The sequence below is a fragment of the Diabrotica virgifera genome, chromosome 8, assembly GCF_917563875.1.
Source record: "Diabrotica virgifera virgifera chromosome 8, PGI_DIABVI_V3a".
Classification (NCBI taxonomy): domain Eukaryota; kingdom Metazoa; phylum Arthropoda; class Insecta; order Coleoptera; family Chrysomelidae; genus Diabrotica; species Diabrotica virgifera.
In genome coordinates this window covers 47,232,076-47,246,448 of record NC_065450.1, presented here as the reverse complement: position 1 = coordinate 47,246,448, position 14,373 = coordinate 47,232,076, and the positions used below count along the sequence as shown (strand labels likewise).

Here is a 14,373-nt window from a genome sequence, read left to right as displayed (position 1 = left end):
GCCCATTGTAAATATCACACTTTTAACAGTAAACTTCACAAAAACCCATTGAAAGTCCAAGTTATTATTACAACCCAACAAGACTGGTCTGTATTTCTTCTTTGCAGCAATGAGAACGCCTCCACCTCTTTGGGCCCCTGCTAGTTCGTATTTTTTATCATTTTGAAATAAAACGTATTTATCATCCAGTAGCTCTTGGTCATATATAGAGTTGTTAAGCCACGTTTCCGTGAGACAAATAATATCACAATTATTTGACAAAACATTTTCATGTAAAATTTGAGTTTTTGATCGTAGTTCTCGAATGTTTTGATAAAAAATATTTACAGTTTTATTTGATATGATTTCAGAGATAATGAAGTCATCTCCTACTTCGTCGTTTGATTCATCAAAAAATGTTCTGATCCCTGTTCAGGCATTTTAGCAAAGTTAAATTTACGAAAAATTACCCCGGGTGGCCAGTAATTTTCATTACTCATCTTGGTGTACAATTGGAAGGGTGCACCAATTTTGAATGATGAATATTTCCCAACATTATTCAATTTTTCTACAGTGAATGTAAAACCTTTATTATCGTCTTCCAGCCATTTCTGCCACATTTCTGATGTTTCATCTTTATTTCGGATTTTGCCAATATAAAACCAAGTGGTTTTAGGAGTTGCTACCCCTGCCAGGAGTCCATTTGACCTATCTGTTTGAGCTGTACTGACTTTTGTCGTTCGATTTTTCCCTCTTTTACGAACATCTGACCAATTTGAGGAAATTGAGGATTGTCTGGTAGATCCACATTTCAAAGGCCTCCAATTTATTTATGATTTAAGTCCACGTTTCAACTACATAGAGAAGAATCAATCAGACTTACCATTTTGATGAAACATAGTCGACTTTAAAATTATATTCGAGAATCTTTTAATTTTTTTGAAAGATTTTCTCGTACTTGTTCTATTCTCGATATTATTTCTAGGTCAGGATTTAGGCTGAAACTTGTGAGTAAAAGTTAAATAGCGGGGGGTGAGAGATCTTTGTTTAGCGCACCACCTAATTTCTACTTCTGCAAATGTGAAACCTTCGATCCTAACTCTGGCATTGTGGTTCCAGTACAATTTTTTTACTAATTTCTTGCCAACAGTCACATAGTAGGTCGTGTCTAACCCTACCAAATGCTTTTTTGGAGTCTATGAAGCATATAAATATATCTTTCTGTTGATGGTAGCATCTTTTGGCCAGAATTAGTAAACTGAAAAGGGCTTCTCTTGTTCCCATGCCAGCTCTGAATCCAAACTGAGCGGTTCTGATGATTGTTGCGCACTTTTTATAGATTTGGTTACAACTTTCAATAGGACTTTTGCTGCATAACTCGATAAGATTTATCCGACGGAACTTGATGCAGTGTTGTGGGTTTGGCTTTTTGGTAGTGGGATGAATATTGATTCTAGTCAGTCTTGGAGTATTTTTCCTGTATCCTAAATGTGAATGAATGATTGAATAAAACAACAAATATTTTGATGTTTTCTTCACTGATTAATTTTAACGTTTCTGGGTATATTCCATCTGGACCTGGGCTCTTATTTGTTTTGAGTTGATTAATGGCATTTATAATTTCAGTTTTCAGAATTTCTGGCTATTCGTTATTGTTGTCCAATCTGCTTGGTTCTTCTCGTATGCTGTTCAAAAGACTTTTGATACAGCTTTCCCATTCTTTCAGTTTATCTTCAGTCGATTCTAGAAGTCTCCATCCTTGTTCAGTATGATGTGTAAAGCTGTTCTCTTATTAGGTGATGTGTTCTCTTTTACCACTTCAACCTCAGTTTAAAAAACCGTGCATTTGTTATAGTTCTATGTCAACACATATTGTTTCCAGCCATTTCTCTTTTGCCACAATTTTTTTTTTCAAATTATTCTATAGTCATTTGTATTCTCTGTATTTGTCATCTTTTCCTTTCGATTCTCTTCGTTTGTCTATTAATTGTAAAATCTCTTCTTTTATTTATTCCTGTTTGTTATTTCTGGGTGTTATTTTTAGATGTTTTTCTATTACTTTGTTCATTTGCTCCTCAATAGTTTTCCACAGGATGTTTACATCATCAGACTTGGTAATTCTATGGTGGTTAATATTCCCTAAATTTTTGTTTAATTCTTTGTGTACCTACTGCCTCTTGTACGGTGTCGTTTTTCAACAATAGCAGGTCTCGTTTGCCTTCAGATTTTTGTTTCTTTATTGGTATCCATCTTGCATGCACTTTTACAACAAGATTATGATCAGAATTGATGCCAGTTCCAGGATATGCTTTTTAGTATGGTATAACTAGACCCAAACTCAGACATCCAAAGTGAAAGTTATCCTCCAACATCAAATTGTTCTATATTGTTCAGTAAAAAGTCACACCATTTTGAGCGTCGGGTTTAGGGGGGAGATGGGGGAGAAATCGGTAAATTCGTAGTTTTTTATGTTTTTCGTCAATATTTGTAAAACTATGCGGTTTAGCATGAACAAGCTTCTATACAAAAATGTTCTACATACATTAAATTTGAAATAAAAAAGGCCCTATGCATAATCCTTCTAAAATGAATGGTTCCAAAGTTACGGAGGTAGTATAGTATAATTGGTCCAAAAAAAGGCCTAACCCAAACATCCAAAGTAAAAGTTTTCCTCCAACACCACATTGTTCTATATGGTCCACATATTGTTCAGTAAAAAGTTATACCATTTTGAGCTTCCGGTTTGGGGGGAGATGGGGAGAAGTTGGTAAATTAGTAATTTTTTTAATTTTTTCGTCTTAATTTCTAAAACTATGCTTTAGCGTAAACAATGTTCTACACAAAAATGTTCTACATAAAATTTAAAACAAAAAAGGTTCCATACATAATTGTTATAAAGTTAACCGTTCCAGCGTTACAGAGGGTGAAAGTGGAGGTTTTCAATACTTTTTATATTTTCTGGGCAATTTATATTATTACTGATGGAAGAAATTTTTTTAACAGGATTGTGTTTTGTAAATTAAATTTGCTATTTCAGTGGCCGATGGTATGTTAGTGATAAGCCCTTGAAGAAACGTCAACCTCACCACCCAAAATCATCATCAATTGCCCAAAAAATATAGAAAGTATCGAAAACCTCCACTATTCACCCTCCGTAACTCTGAAACCGTTGATTTTATAACAATTATGTATAGGATCTTTTTTGTTTTAAATTTTATGTAGAACATTTTTGTATAGAACATTGTTTACGCTTAAGCATAGTTTTAGAAATATTGACGAAAAACTACGAATTTACCGATTTCTCCCCCCAAACCTGATGCTCAAAATGGTGTGACTTTTTTCTGATCATTATGTGGACCATATAGAACAATTTGGCGTTGGAGGATAACTTTCACTTTGGATGTCTGGGTTATGCTATCTTTTGGATCAATTGTATCACACTATTTGCGCAGATGATAGCATTGTGATATCTTCTGTTGGCCAATATTAAATCTATTTGGTTATGGTTTTCTCTGTTTTCATCATGTTGTGATGAAGTCCAAGTGTATAATGTGTGAGGATGTAACTTAAACCTTGTATTTGTAGCTATCATGTTGTATTGTTGACTCAGTAATTCTCTCTCCCTTGTCATTCCTTACTACAAGTCCAAAACCTCTAATCAATCCAGAACCTTTCCTCTACACAACTTAGTCTTAAAGTCATTTAAGATAAAAGTTAGTTTTTTGGTCATCTGTATAAGTAAGATGGATAAGATATAAGTAATTGTTAATAAAATAAAATAAGATATAATTGTTAATAACTGTACCCTTTTTGGTAAAATCTTTTTAAATTATCAATAATTTAGGTTTAAATGTCAATTATTAAATATTCTAACAAAATTAACATTTGGCAGCTCTGCCAGTCAGGAAATAATATGGGATGGTCATTCATTTCAATTCATTCATTCTATTCATGGACACATGCTTGTGTCTATCTGACATTGTAAATTTGTTTAAAGCATTTTTTTGTTCTTTTCAATAATTATATGGCTTATACTGATGTGCATTTGCTTTCATTCGGTCCGTGCCATGATAGTATGTGGTCTAGTGTTGTGTTTCTGCTATAGATTGCAGTCTACCAAGGGATGCAATGTATAACCCGTATTATATTACAGTGCCGGCTAAAAAATCTTTACAAAGTGAATAAAACATATAAATCAGAAGAATTAAGATTTTAATTTTATGAGTCAATTTTGTGGCTTATTCTGAACTAAATAGTAAATTCATATGACAATGAAACAGTAAATGCGGTAGACCTCATAATTTAGTACCTAGTACCATTCAACTTATGATTGCTGCTCAGTGTATTTTCAATGTATTTAAAGTATCTAGCATGAAAAATCTAAGATATAACCCATCCCTATTGTGTTTCCCACTACTCAAAACTGACTATATCAAACTATTGTAAAATAAAGCTTTGGAAACTGTTTTAGGTAATCAACAACTTACCCTAAATAAACCCTTTTATCATGTCTATATTTACGGCTACTCATATCACCATGGTCTCTTATAATTTTTCTAATATGTTCTGGAGGCATGTCCTCCTTTTGAGCTTCCACGAATCCCAACTTTCTCTTATCAGCGAATCTTTTAGATTGTAATTGATGCCATTTTAGAGCTAAAATATTAAATATTTGTTACCAATAGTATATTTATTACAGAATCAAACAAATGTATGAGGGGTAACATGAATACAATACAAAAATATAATTTAATAGTACAGTAAAACCTCGATATAACGGACCTCTGTTTAACAGACTTCAGAAATGGATAAAAAATCCGGTCAAATGTAAAAAATTAAAACCGTCCTGTTAATATTACACATGATTAACCTGTCACATACCAAAATACATTTAATACCAACGGGGTCCCCGTGGACCCCAAACGCTACACCTACCTACAAACTTAGTTGTTTTTGCCAAAAAAAATACATCTCTTATTCAACCCATGGATCAGGGAACAATTTTGGAAACCAAGCGAATATCTTGTAGAAAGTTTTTAGATGAAGTAGGTAATGACTGTATTGAATGAGGAAGGTAATGCAGAAGATACAAGAAGGCAGCATACTAGTTCAAACTGATGTATAAAGATGGAAATACAGTAAAATCTCGACCTAACAGACTAATTGGGGGGACAAGGTGTCAGTTAAAGCCGAAAGTCATTACTGACTTGAGCTTGAGCCCATTGCTTTTTAATTTAGTAATGTACAAAATCACAGAAGACATTAACCTTTCCGTGGCCGTGCGGGGCAACTTGGTTACCCCAGATGCGGTTTTGTCTTTATAACTTTTCAAAATATTTTTATTTTTTTTTATCCCTCCAGGTAATCTTAGAAAATATATTACTAAATCGTTTTTTTATAAAAATTATCAAATTTAATTTAAATTTTATACTAAAATTGAAATTAACTCCTCGGGGCACACAGTGCCAGAAACCCTTGCCAGAGACATTCAACAATATACAAGTTGAAGATGCAGTTTTTGTGCCAGGGCACGTGATAGAAAGACTCAAATATCATGTAGTACATGCAAAACACCAATTTGTACCATACATCGAGAAGAAAGTAAAACATTTTTATGCCCTGACTGTAAAAATCAGGAATAAAATCAAATTGTAATTACAGGTAAAAATAAAAAAAATGTAAATCTTTTTAATAATAAAAACAAATTATTTCAGTTACTAGTGCCTTATTATATAACTTTCCAAACAATAATGTAAAATTTAAATGAATTATTAAAGTATTTTAGTGGGGTAACATAGTTGCCCCGCACGGCCTGCAGCGAAGTTTTTATAGCACGGTTCCGGAAAGGTTAAAAGTACAGGAAAAGGATAAGATGGCAGAAAAACAAATAAGAATCCTCTGTTATGCTGACGCATTATGAATGCAATCTTAATCTCTTATAACGAGGATAACCTTCAGCGAATGGCAGACTTTCAATTTCAATACAGTAGCGAAGAACTACAGCATGAAAATATCAACAGATAAGACTAGGTAGTCTCAAGGGAACCCATAAGATGCAAAATAGTGATTAACAACAAACTAATTGAATAAGTCCCAATATTCGAATATCTGGGAGTCAAAATATGTAGTTATGGAGATGTTAAAGAGGGTGTCTGAAAGCAAGCAAATAAAGCCAATTAAGTGTAAGGATGTCTGAGGGATGTCATCTGGAGAAATAAAGATATGAGGCAGGAAGGTAAAGTATGCATATACAAATCATGTATATGACCGATCATGATGTACGCAATAGACACAAGATGTGACACAGCAGAAGCAAAAGTATACTGATAACGTCAGAAATGAGAACATTGAGGTCAATAACTGGGAAAACAATGAGAGACAGAATACCGAACGACAGAATAAGAAATCTCTATAACATACAGGACATAGTATGATAGGGGAGACAGAAGACGAGAGTGAAATCAGCATGTGATGAGAATGGACAGCGAGAGAATAGCCCGTATAGCCATAGATTCAAAGCCAACAGGCAAGAGACCAATAGGAAGCCCCTTTAAAAGGTGGCGAGATCAAAGCTGGCAGTCAACATCACAGCTATGAATACAAGCTCAAAATCGGGTAAGAACAGGTCAAGAGGCCCAATATAATAAACAGAAGAAGTACTAATATTATTTATTTACCTTTTTCTTGCAATTTATCTTCAGTTATAATATCCGGCTTAGGATGAGGTGGTGGCATTTGTTGTTGTAAAGCATGGGCATGAGCTTGAGCAGCGGCTGCCTGGGCCTGAGCATGAGCCGCTGCTAGATGTTGTTGGGCCATCATCGTGGCCCAAGGATTGGGCCCCAACAAATAGGGAGGTAAAGACATTGTAACCTAGAAATAAACAAATAGTCATAGTTGGTAGATTAAGGTTATAAAAGTTAAACTGCTAGTTGATCGGCAGATTCTACTTACTTTTAATTACTGTTCTTTACATTTACGATGTCGTTTCATATATCTAAACTTAAATTAAATATAAAAATGCTTCGAAAACGTTCACACAACGTAAATACAATATGACAACTGACAAATGACATATGACAATGTGCAATATGCAACTTTCGACGCATGTCTTCTTTTTATTAACTGTTTGCTTTTCACCTAAACTAGATAAGTATTCAGCTACAGAATCTCGTCTCGCGAATACTGAGGCACATGATACGAGGCAGCTTTCAATAAACGTTGCGCGGCATTTGCTATTTTTTAGGATTCTCCTGAGATCAATAAAATTATCTCTTCCATACAAACATGAGTCATTTCAAATATGCTTAAAAGATGCTGAATTTAAACTTTCACATTACAAACGATCTAAACATTTAAAACTGCTTCTTTTTGATTGTATGTATTTTTTAACTTCGTCTACAAAGTGAAAGTTTAAAGTCAGCATGTCTAAGCACGTTTCAAATACCTCAATGCCGCATAGTTGTAGCCAAAACTCAATTTTGAAGATAATTACACTTTTATAAATAAGTACTTTTGATAATACCACGTTTTCGTTTTTGTTATTTATAAGACACAAAATAAAATTAAAAAGTATATGTTGTTTCAATTATTCCTATGCCATGAAAGAATTTTTTAATCGATTTTAAAACTAATATAAATCAAAAATGTTTTACACACAATTGAATCATATTGAATAGAAAATTTTACATGACATATAAAGTAACACCATCTATTGAGAAAACTGATAGGGGCATCTTTTGAGAAGAGTGAGAACTAATTTTACCAATAAGCTTTAAAATGGCTTAAGGCTATGGGTACATTGGGGGCTATGCTGTATCATTTACGTAAACTGATTACGTACGGTAAACTCGAATTACAGGCTGTAATCTTGTGTGTAAAATCGGTATGCTGTATCAATGATATCCAAGGGGTTGCCTACCTTCGTATGTAATTTCTTTTAGGTAAACGCACGCGTAAACGTAATTTTAAACTTTTCTAAACAAAAATTACTTGCCGTTTAGTTTGGTTATGTGAAAATGTTTATGTTATATTAATAAATATTGTTATTTTTATTTGTGAAACCAAGTTGTTTGTGTGATAGACTTTATTTGATTTTTAGTTTAATTGGTTTAGTGTTTAATTTTTAAGTGATTTTTTAGTTGTTTAGTACTTCAATATATTATATCATAAAATGAATTTTTGTTTTTGTTCTAAGTAGCTTTCACTATTTCCTACTAACACTACATCATCAGGATACAGTAAGTACCAGGAAATGTAAAGTTGTGCTCACAACGAGGCGCCGACCCTCGCTCCCTGGTATCCCTCGTACCATATCATGGATCGCCCGATGCATTATGTTAAATGCGATGAGATCGTTCACGATAATGAAGAGTAGTAGGATACTCTGTTCTAGGAGAGGATACCATCCTTTGGTCTCCTTAGTGAGTGCACCCTTACCCTGCTAGGCCTGGATCCCACGTACCAAAAAAAAGTTGATTAATAGCAAGCTGAAAATTTGCTAATAGGGCTTTTCATCAATTGTCATTTGTTTCGAGTTCCTGTCATATGTTATATAATATTAATATAGGGCTTTTCATTCACAGTCATTTGTTTCGAGCTTCTGTCATGTGTCACATAATATTAATATATCTACGTCATACGTTATTGGCATATACCAATGATACAAACCAAAGACATATGACGTAGATATATTAATATAATATGACACATGACAGAAGCTCGAAACAAATGACAATCGATGAAAAGCCCTATACACGGATTATACGGCATATGACAGAAGCTCGAAACAAATGACTGTGAATGAAAAGCCCTATAGCTTAACGGTGTCTAGTCAGACAAACTTTAATGTACGCAAACACTGGAAGTTTTAATTGTGGAACAGTTTAAAAATTTGGAACGTAGATTACTAAAACTCATGTGTATTTTGTCAGACAGAACATCCAATTGATTTGTTACCTTTTCATTAAACTCTCATGCAAAAAGCAGACTGATATTACTAACCAACATGATTCCTGTCATTTGACATGTTCTTCTTGTTCCACTCATTAAAATGCCCAGTTGGTGATAAACACCAGTCTGATTTTTGCATGAGAGTAATGAAATGGAAACAAATCAATTGGAAGTTCTGTCCGACAAAATACATAAAACGTATTCAAAGTCTGACGTTCCAAATTTTTAACTTATTCCACAATTAATACTTCCCCTGTTCCCATACATCAAAGTTTGTCTGACTAGACACTGTTAATCTATTAACAAATAATTTTCAGCTAGCTATTAATCAACTTTTTTTTGGTACGCATTATCCAGGTCTATGCAGTTCCCTTGTTTACTGATCCAAAACTAATGAGTATAAATAAGAACTGAGTACTTACTGTGCCTCTCCCATATTTTCATGAAGTGTCTAAGTAGTTTTATGACTGTAGTTTGTTCATTATTGTATTTTTTTTTGTTTTTATAAACGGGTACAAATATACTGCTTCTTCATTCGTTTAGCATTTGTCCAACTTCCATAATTCTATTAAATAAACGTATTAGCCAACTTATTCCTGCCTCTTCTAATGGCTTCCACATTTCCCCAGGAATATCCCGATTCCTTTATTTTTTGAAGTGCTTGAACCACTTCCTCATGGTCAGTGCGAGTTGACAGTAAAATCAAGTAGGAAGTATATATCAGCACGTCTCGCAACAAGGATGGAAAAAATACAGTATGTTTAAGATATACTATGTGAAGACAGACACATGTCTCTGACTCATTAGCTATCATCAGTACAGTATAGCCAAATTAGAATAGGTCTGCGTTAACCTTTCCTTGTTTGAAAAACTCTAAACATTGATTGTTTGAAACATTCCGCATTCCTTTCCTCAGGTAGCTGTAGCTTCCTCCTTGGATGTGTTAGTTGTTGCTCTGGAATCGTTAGGATCTTCTAACATTATTGTCACAAATTGGTTGCATTGCTCCTGTAGTGATCTTTTCCCAAGCTAGCATACACCTCTAGTAGGTATAGCGGTATAGCATACAGAAATGTAGATAAACTGATAATGTTGATTTGTAAACAAAACATCTTCACTAAATGGGTGAAAAAGCTGAATTCTTAGTGTCTGTTATCTGTATTTTGAGGTTGCAGTCATTAAGTTAAGGGGCAGAATAAAAAAAAACTCTGTAGACACATTAACGGACACACTTCACATGTAGTCACATCTTCTTAAGGAGTGACTTCATATGTAGTTGTGTCAGTGAATGTATTAATATCAAGCTTTCGCAAAATTTATTTGTTTCATCAAGTCTAAAATAAATTTATAATTCTTTTCTCAGTAAATACAATGAAATTAAGACAAAAAAGCATTGTATTAAAGAAGCATAAAAACTTACAACATGAGCTTAGTCCATTAAATTTTAAACATTATCACTAAACATAAAAAATATAAGATTGTTAATCTAGTAGTAATTACAATGTTTTATTTAATTTTATATCACAGTAATAGTTTTTGGCACTGAAATATCTCATAAAAACGGATTACTGGTTGTCTCGTAACTGAAGTCACTCTAGATTTAAATTATGTCTTTCTGCCACAGCATTTAAGTACATAAATAACCGATTTACAAAATTCATCTTTTCAAAATATAAACATTAAACTTAAAAACAAGCAAAAAGTTGGGTTAACATGAATTAAATGACAGTCAGGACATGACAGAACCCTAAATAACATGATATTCTTGTTCTCATGATCATTTTTCAGTGCGTCACAGTTTTTCGATTTCTCTCTAATGCATTAAGTTAGATGGGACGGAAAAAGCGGTAGCTCCGTGATTAAACACAAAAATAATGCAGCATTATAATGGTTATACATATACATAAGATGTCTATTCCTAACCTACGTTTGATTCGTTGATATTTAGAATGCGCGTTTTTTCTAGCCAATCAAATACACGTATTACGAACATTTGACGAGAACTTCGTCCATTTTGGCCATTTTTTAGAAGTGTCAAAGAGTCAAGTGACGGTTATTATTCAGGTCATTATTTTGTGTACCTGTCATTTTGAAATTTCGAATTCCCTTGTGTTTCACAACGTTTTTGTGCATTATTTTGTGTTTTGGTTTAGAATTTAGTTCGTTAAAAGTTAGTCATTGGCGTGAGGAGGCTAGAGACATTCAAGATGTACCGAAGAGTGATAAATATCTCATGAGTAGATAGAATAGCCAACGTGGAGGTAATGAGACTTACGCATAAGGAACGAGAAAAACTAACAAATAAGAAGAAAACTGAGATATATGGGACATGTGATGAGAGATGTATATCTAATACTTCAGATCGTTATGCAAGAAAAAGATCCATAGTAAGGAGACGTAACTCATGGCTGAAGAACCTTAGGAACTGGTTTGGATGTAATAACAATGAATTATTTAGAGCCGCGGTTTCAGAAATAAAGATCTCTCTGATGATTGCCAACTTTTGAAGCGGAGACAGCACCTAGAGAAGAAGATAAAAACATAGTTTATGGATAGTTTTGTGTCATTTTTTAATGTTTCCATATTTATAAATTTAATTAACAATATTGTTTACTTTTTAATTTTATTCCCCTTTGTAAAAAATACCTAACATATATTGTGTAAAAATCAAATCTTCTAAATTACTAATTAGTTTAATTCCACAAACTTTTCACCTATGGCTAAGTACGATTCTGGCATCTGTCAAGATTCGTCAATAATTACATGAAATAAGTCTCGACACACCCAATACAGTATATGACGTCATAATTAATGACGCACTGAAAAATGATCATGAGAACAAGAATACGTAGTTTTTTTGATACAGCATACCACTTTATACACTTATGTTTTGACGACTGTAATCTGATGTACGTAATTCTGAACTTAACACATGTACGTAATCACTTTACGTAAAGGATACAGCATAGCCCCCTAGCAAATATTTTACGTGTATCCCTACTTTTTCTGTCTTTACACGGCAAATTACGCGTAGTAAAATTCACACTGGTATGGATATGTAAACATTACTAGAATGTCATTCTACTTGAAAATGTCATTATTAATTTCAAGAGATGGGTTTTGAATGTTCTTGGATAACTGTTATTTTTATAATTGGAAATTATTAATTCAGTTAATAAATGTGATAATTTTTTCACTAACTATGTATTCAGTGATTGTAATAATTTATTTGTACAACAAAGACTAATACTCAATCGAGAAAAGAGGAAAAGTGTTAAAGTGATTTTTTAATAATATATTGTTATGGAAAGCTTACAATTTTGAACATCTTTAACAACAAAATACTTGTATCACAGACTATATTATCCTGATGTATTCTCTGCTTGGATCTCCCACAAATAGTACACAATAAATAACTTTTTATTAAGTTCACGTCTTAAATCAATTATTTATCAAATACACTATACGCTGTGAGCTTCGCTGGTGTCGCTCCTAGCGGTTAATAATTCAACTTTTACCGGTAATTTTTAAATTTATTATTTAATTGTTATCGCTTAATATGTACAACGCAAAAAAGTAATTAAATTGTAATCGATTTTTTTAAGATTTTTCTAATCATTTTGACGTTCTATTGATAAAATATCAATTTCTTACTTCGGATACTTTGACAATAATCGTGTAGATGGCGCTAAGATTATAATAGATTATTTATAATTAGATATTACGGAACATTAAAAAAACTTAAATTCAGTATTTAAAACGTAAGTATATTTAAGGTAAAAATATATACCACAGCTTTGACCAACTAATATTGTTTATAATTAATGTTTTTAATTTTAATTTTAAATTAATCACTTTGACATTTATGTCAAATTTCCGGTAAACGTTTACAAACTTGTCACTACTGGCGTTCGCGAATTTGTAAATATCCCCTCTACGTACGAGCTCACAGCGTATACGCTGTGAGCTTCGCTGGTGTCGCTCCTGGCGGATTACTAATCAACTTTCACTAGTAATTTTTAAATTTATTATTTAATTGTTATCGCTTAATATTTACAACGCAAAAAAGTAATTAAATTATAATCGATTTTTTTAAGATTTTGCTAATCATTTTGACGTTCTATTGATAAAATATGAATTTCTTACTTCGGATACTTTCACAATTATCGTGTAGATGGCGGTAAGATTAATATATTAATTTATAATTAGATATATTACGGAACATTAAAAAAACTTAAATTCAGTATTTAAAACGTAAGTATATTTAAGGTAAAAATATATACCACAGCTTTGACCAACTAATATTGTTTATAATTAATGTTTTTAATTTTAATTTTAAATTAATCAATTTGACATTTATGTCAAATTTCCGGTAAACGTTTACAAACTTGTCACTACTGGCGTTCGCGAATTTGTAAATATCCCCTCTACGTACGAGCTCACAGCGTATATTTCAATAATATTTAATCAATAACTCAACATATTCCTGATGCAATGTCAAATATTTAAAATTGTCACTGATTGTCAGTGTCTGAGTGACAATATATGCTGACAATATTATATTCGGCTGAGTGCGTTGTAAGACAAAGATAGATTTGGAAAATTTTACCACGGCATTGTGTTTATTTTTTTCAAATCCTGAAAAAACCAATAAATATTTTTGAAAATTTTAAACGCAGAATGAAAGACTAAATTATTACCGAGGGCCGAAAGTCCCTTAAAATAAATATAAATTTTATTTTGAATGATATATTTGAAATTAAAAATCACACTAAATTTTCTCTTAGATTTTCACCCCTGTAACTTATTAAAATAAACATTATAGAAGTTCTCAGGGACTTTCGGTCCTCGCTAATAACGTGATATTTCATTCTGCGTTTAAATTTTTCAAAAATACTTATTAGTTTTCTCAGGATTCGAAAAAAATGAATCCCCATTTGAATTGCATTGCAGCCGAAAATACGTTCCGATCCTCTTAAGATTCTGAGCTATTATGAAAATTTCAGATCACTAGCTAGTCGGATAGTATGTTTAAAATCGATTACAAGATTTTTTTCGGACAAAGAGACAGACAAAGTATATAACAACGTGGTTATTGGGCTCCTAACAATGGAAATTCCGCAGCGACTAGTATTAATGGAAGTGATAAATTTTATTGATCTCATGAGAATTGTAAAAATGGCAATAATGACGCACCGTTTATTGATTAAACAGATTTATAGAAACTGACTTAATTTGCGGCATAATGCAAGAATTGCCTACGAAAGCTGCTCTCTTCACCGCATTCAGACTTTTGTCGATAGGACACTCGGATCACAAGATATCGAATTTTTACCGTTGAGTTGATACAAATTTTATTAAAAAAAAAGTTATTTCGCAAGAAAAATTTCGAATTATGTAATATTTAGTGCTGTTTCACATTATAAGAATTTTGAACGTACG

At 32.6% G+C, this 14,373-nt stretch overlaps 1 protein-coding gene across 1 annotated transcript in view; it reads right to left on the bottom strand.

Moving 5' to 3' along the window:
* The window catches only part of LOC126889947 (pre-mRNA-processing-splicing factor 8), a 194,841-nt gene extending 187,794 nt beyond the window's left edge, over window positions 1–7,047 (bottom strand). The window contains exons 1-3 of the mRNA XM_050658702.1: window positions 6,934–7,047; window positions 6,657–6,852; window positions 4,467–4,635 (exon numbers count right to left, since the gene is read on the bottom strand). Of these exons, the coding sequence (XP_050514659.1) occupies window positions 4,467–4,635; window positions 6,657–6,846 (359 nt within the window). The 5' untranslated portion in view covers window positions 6,847–6,852; window positions 6,934–7,047. The remainder of the gene's footprint in view (window positions 1–4,466; window positions 4,636–6,656; window positions 6,853–6,933) is intronic.
* Between the last annotated feature and the right edge of the window lie 7,326 nt (window positions 7,048–14,373).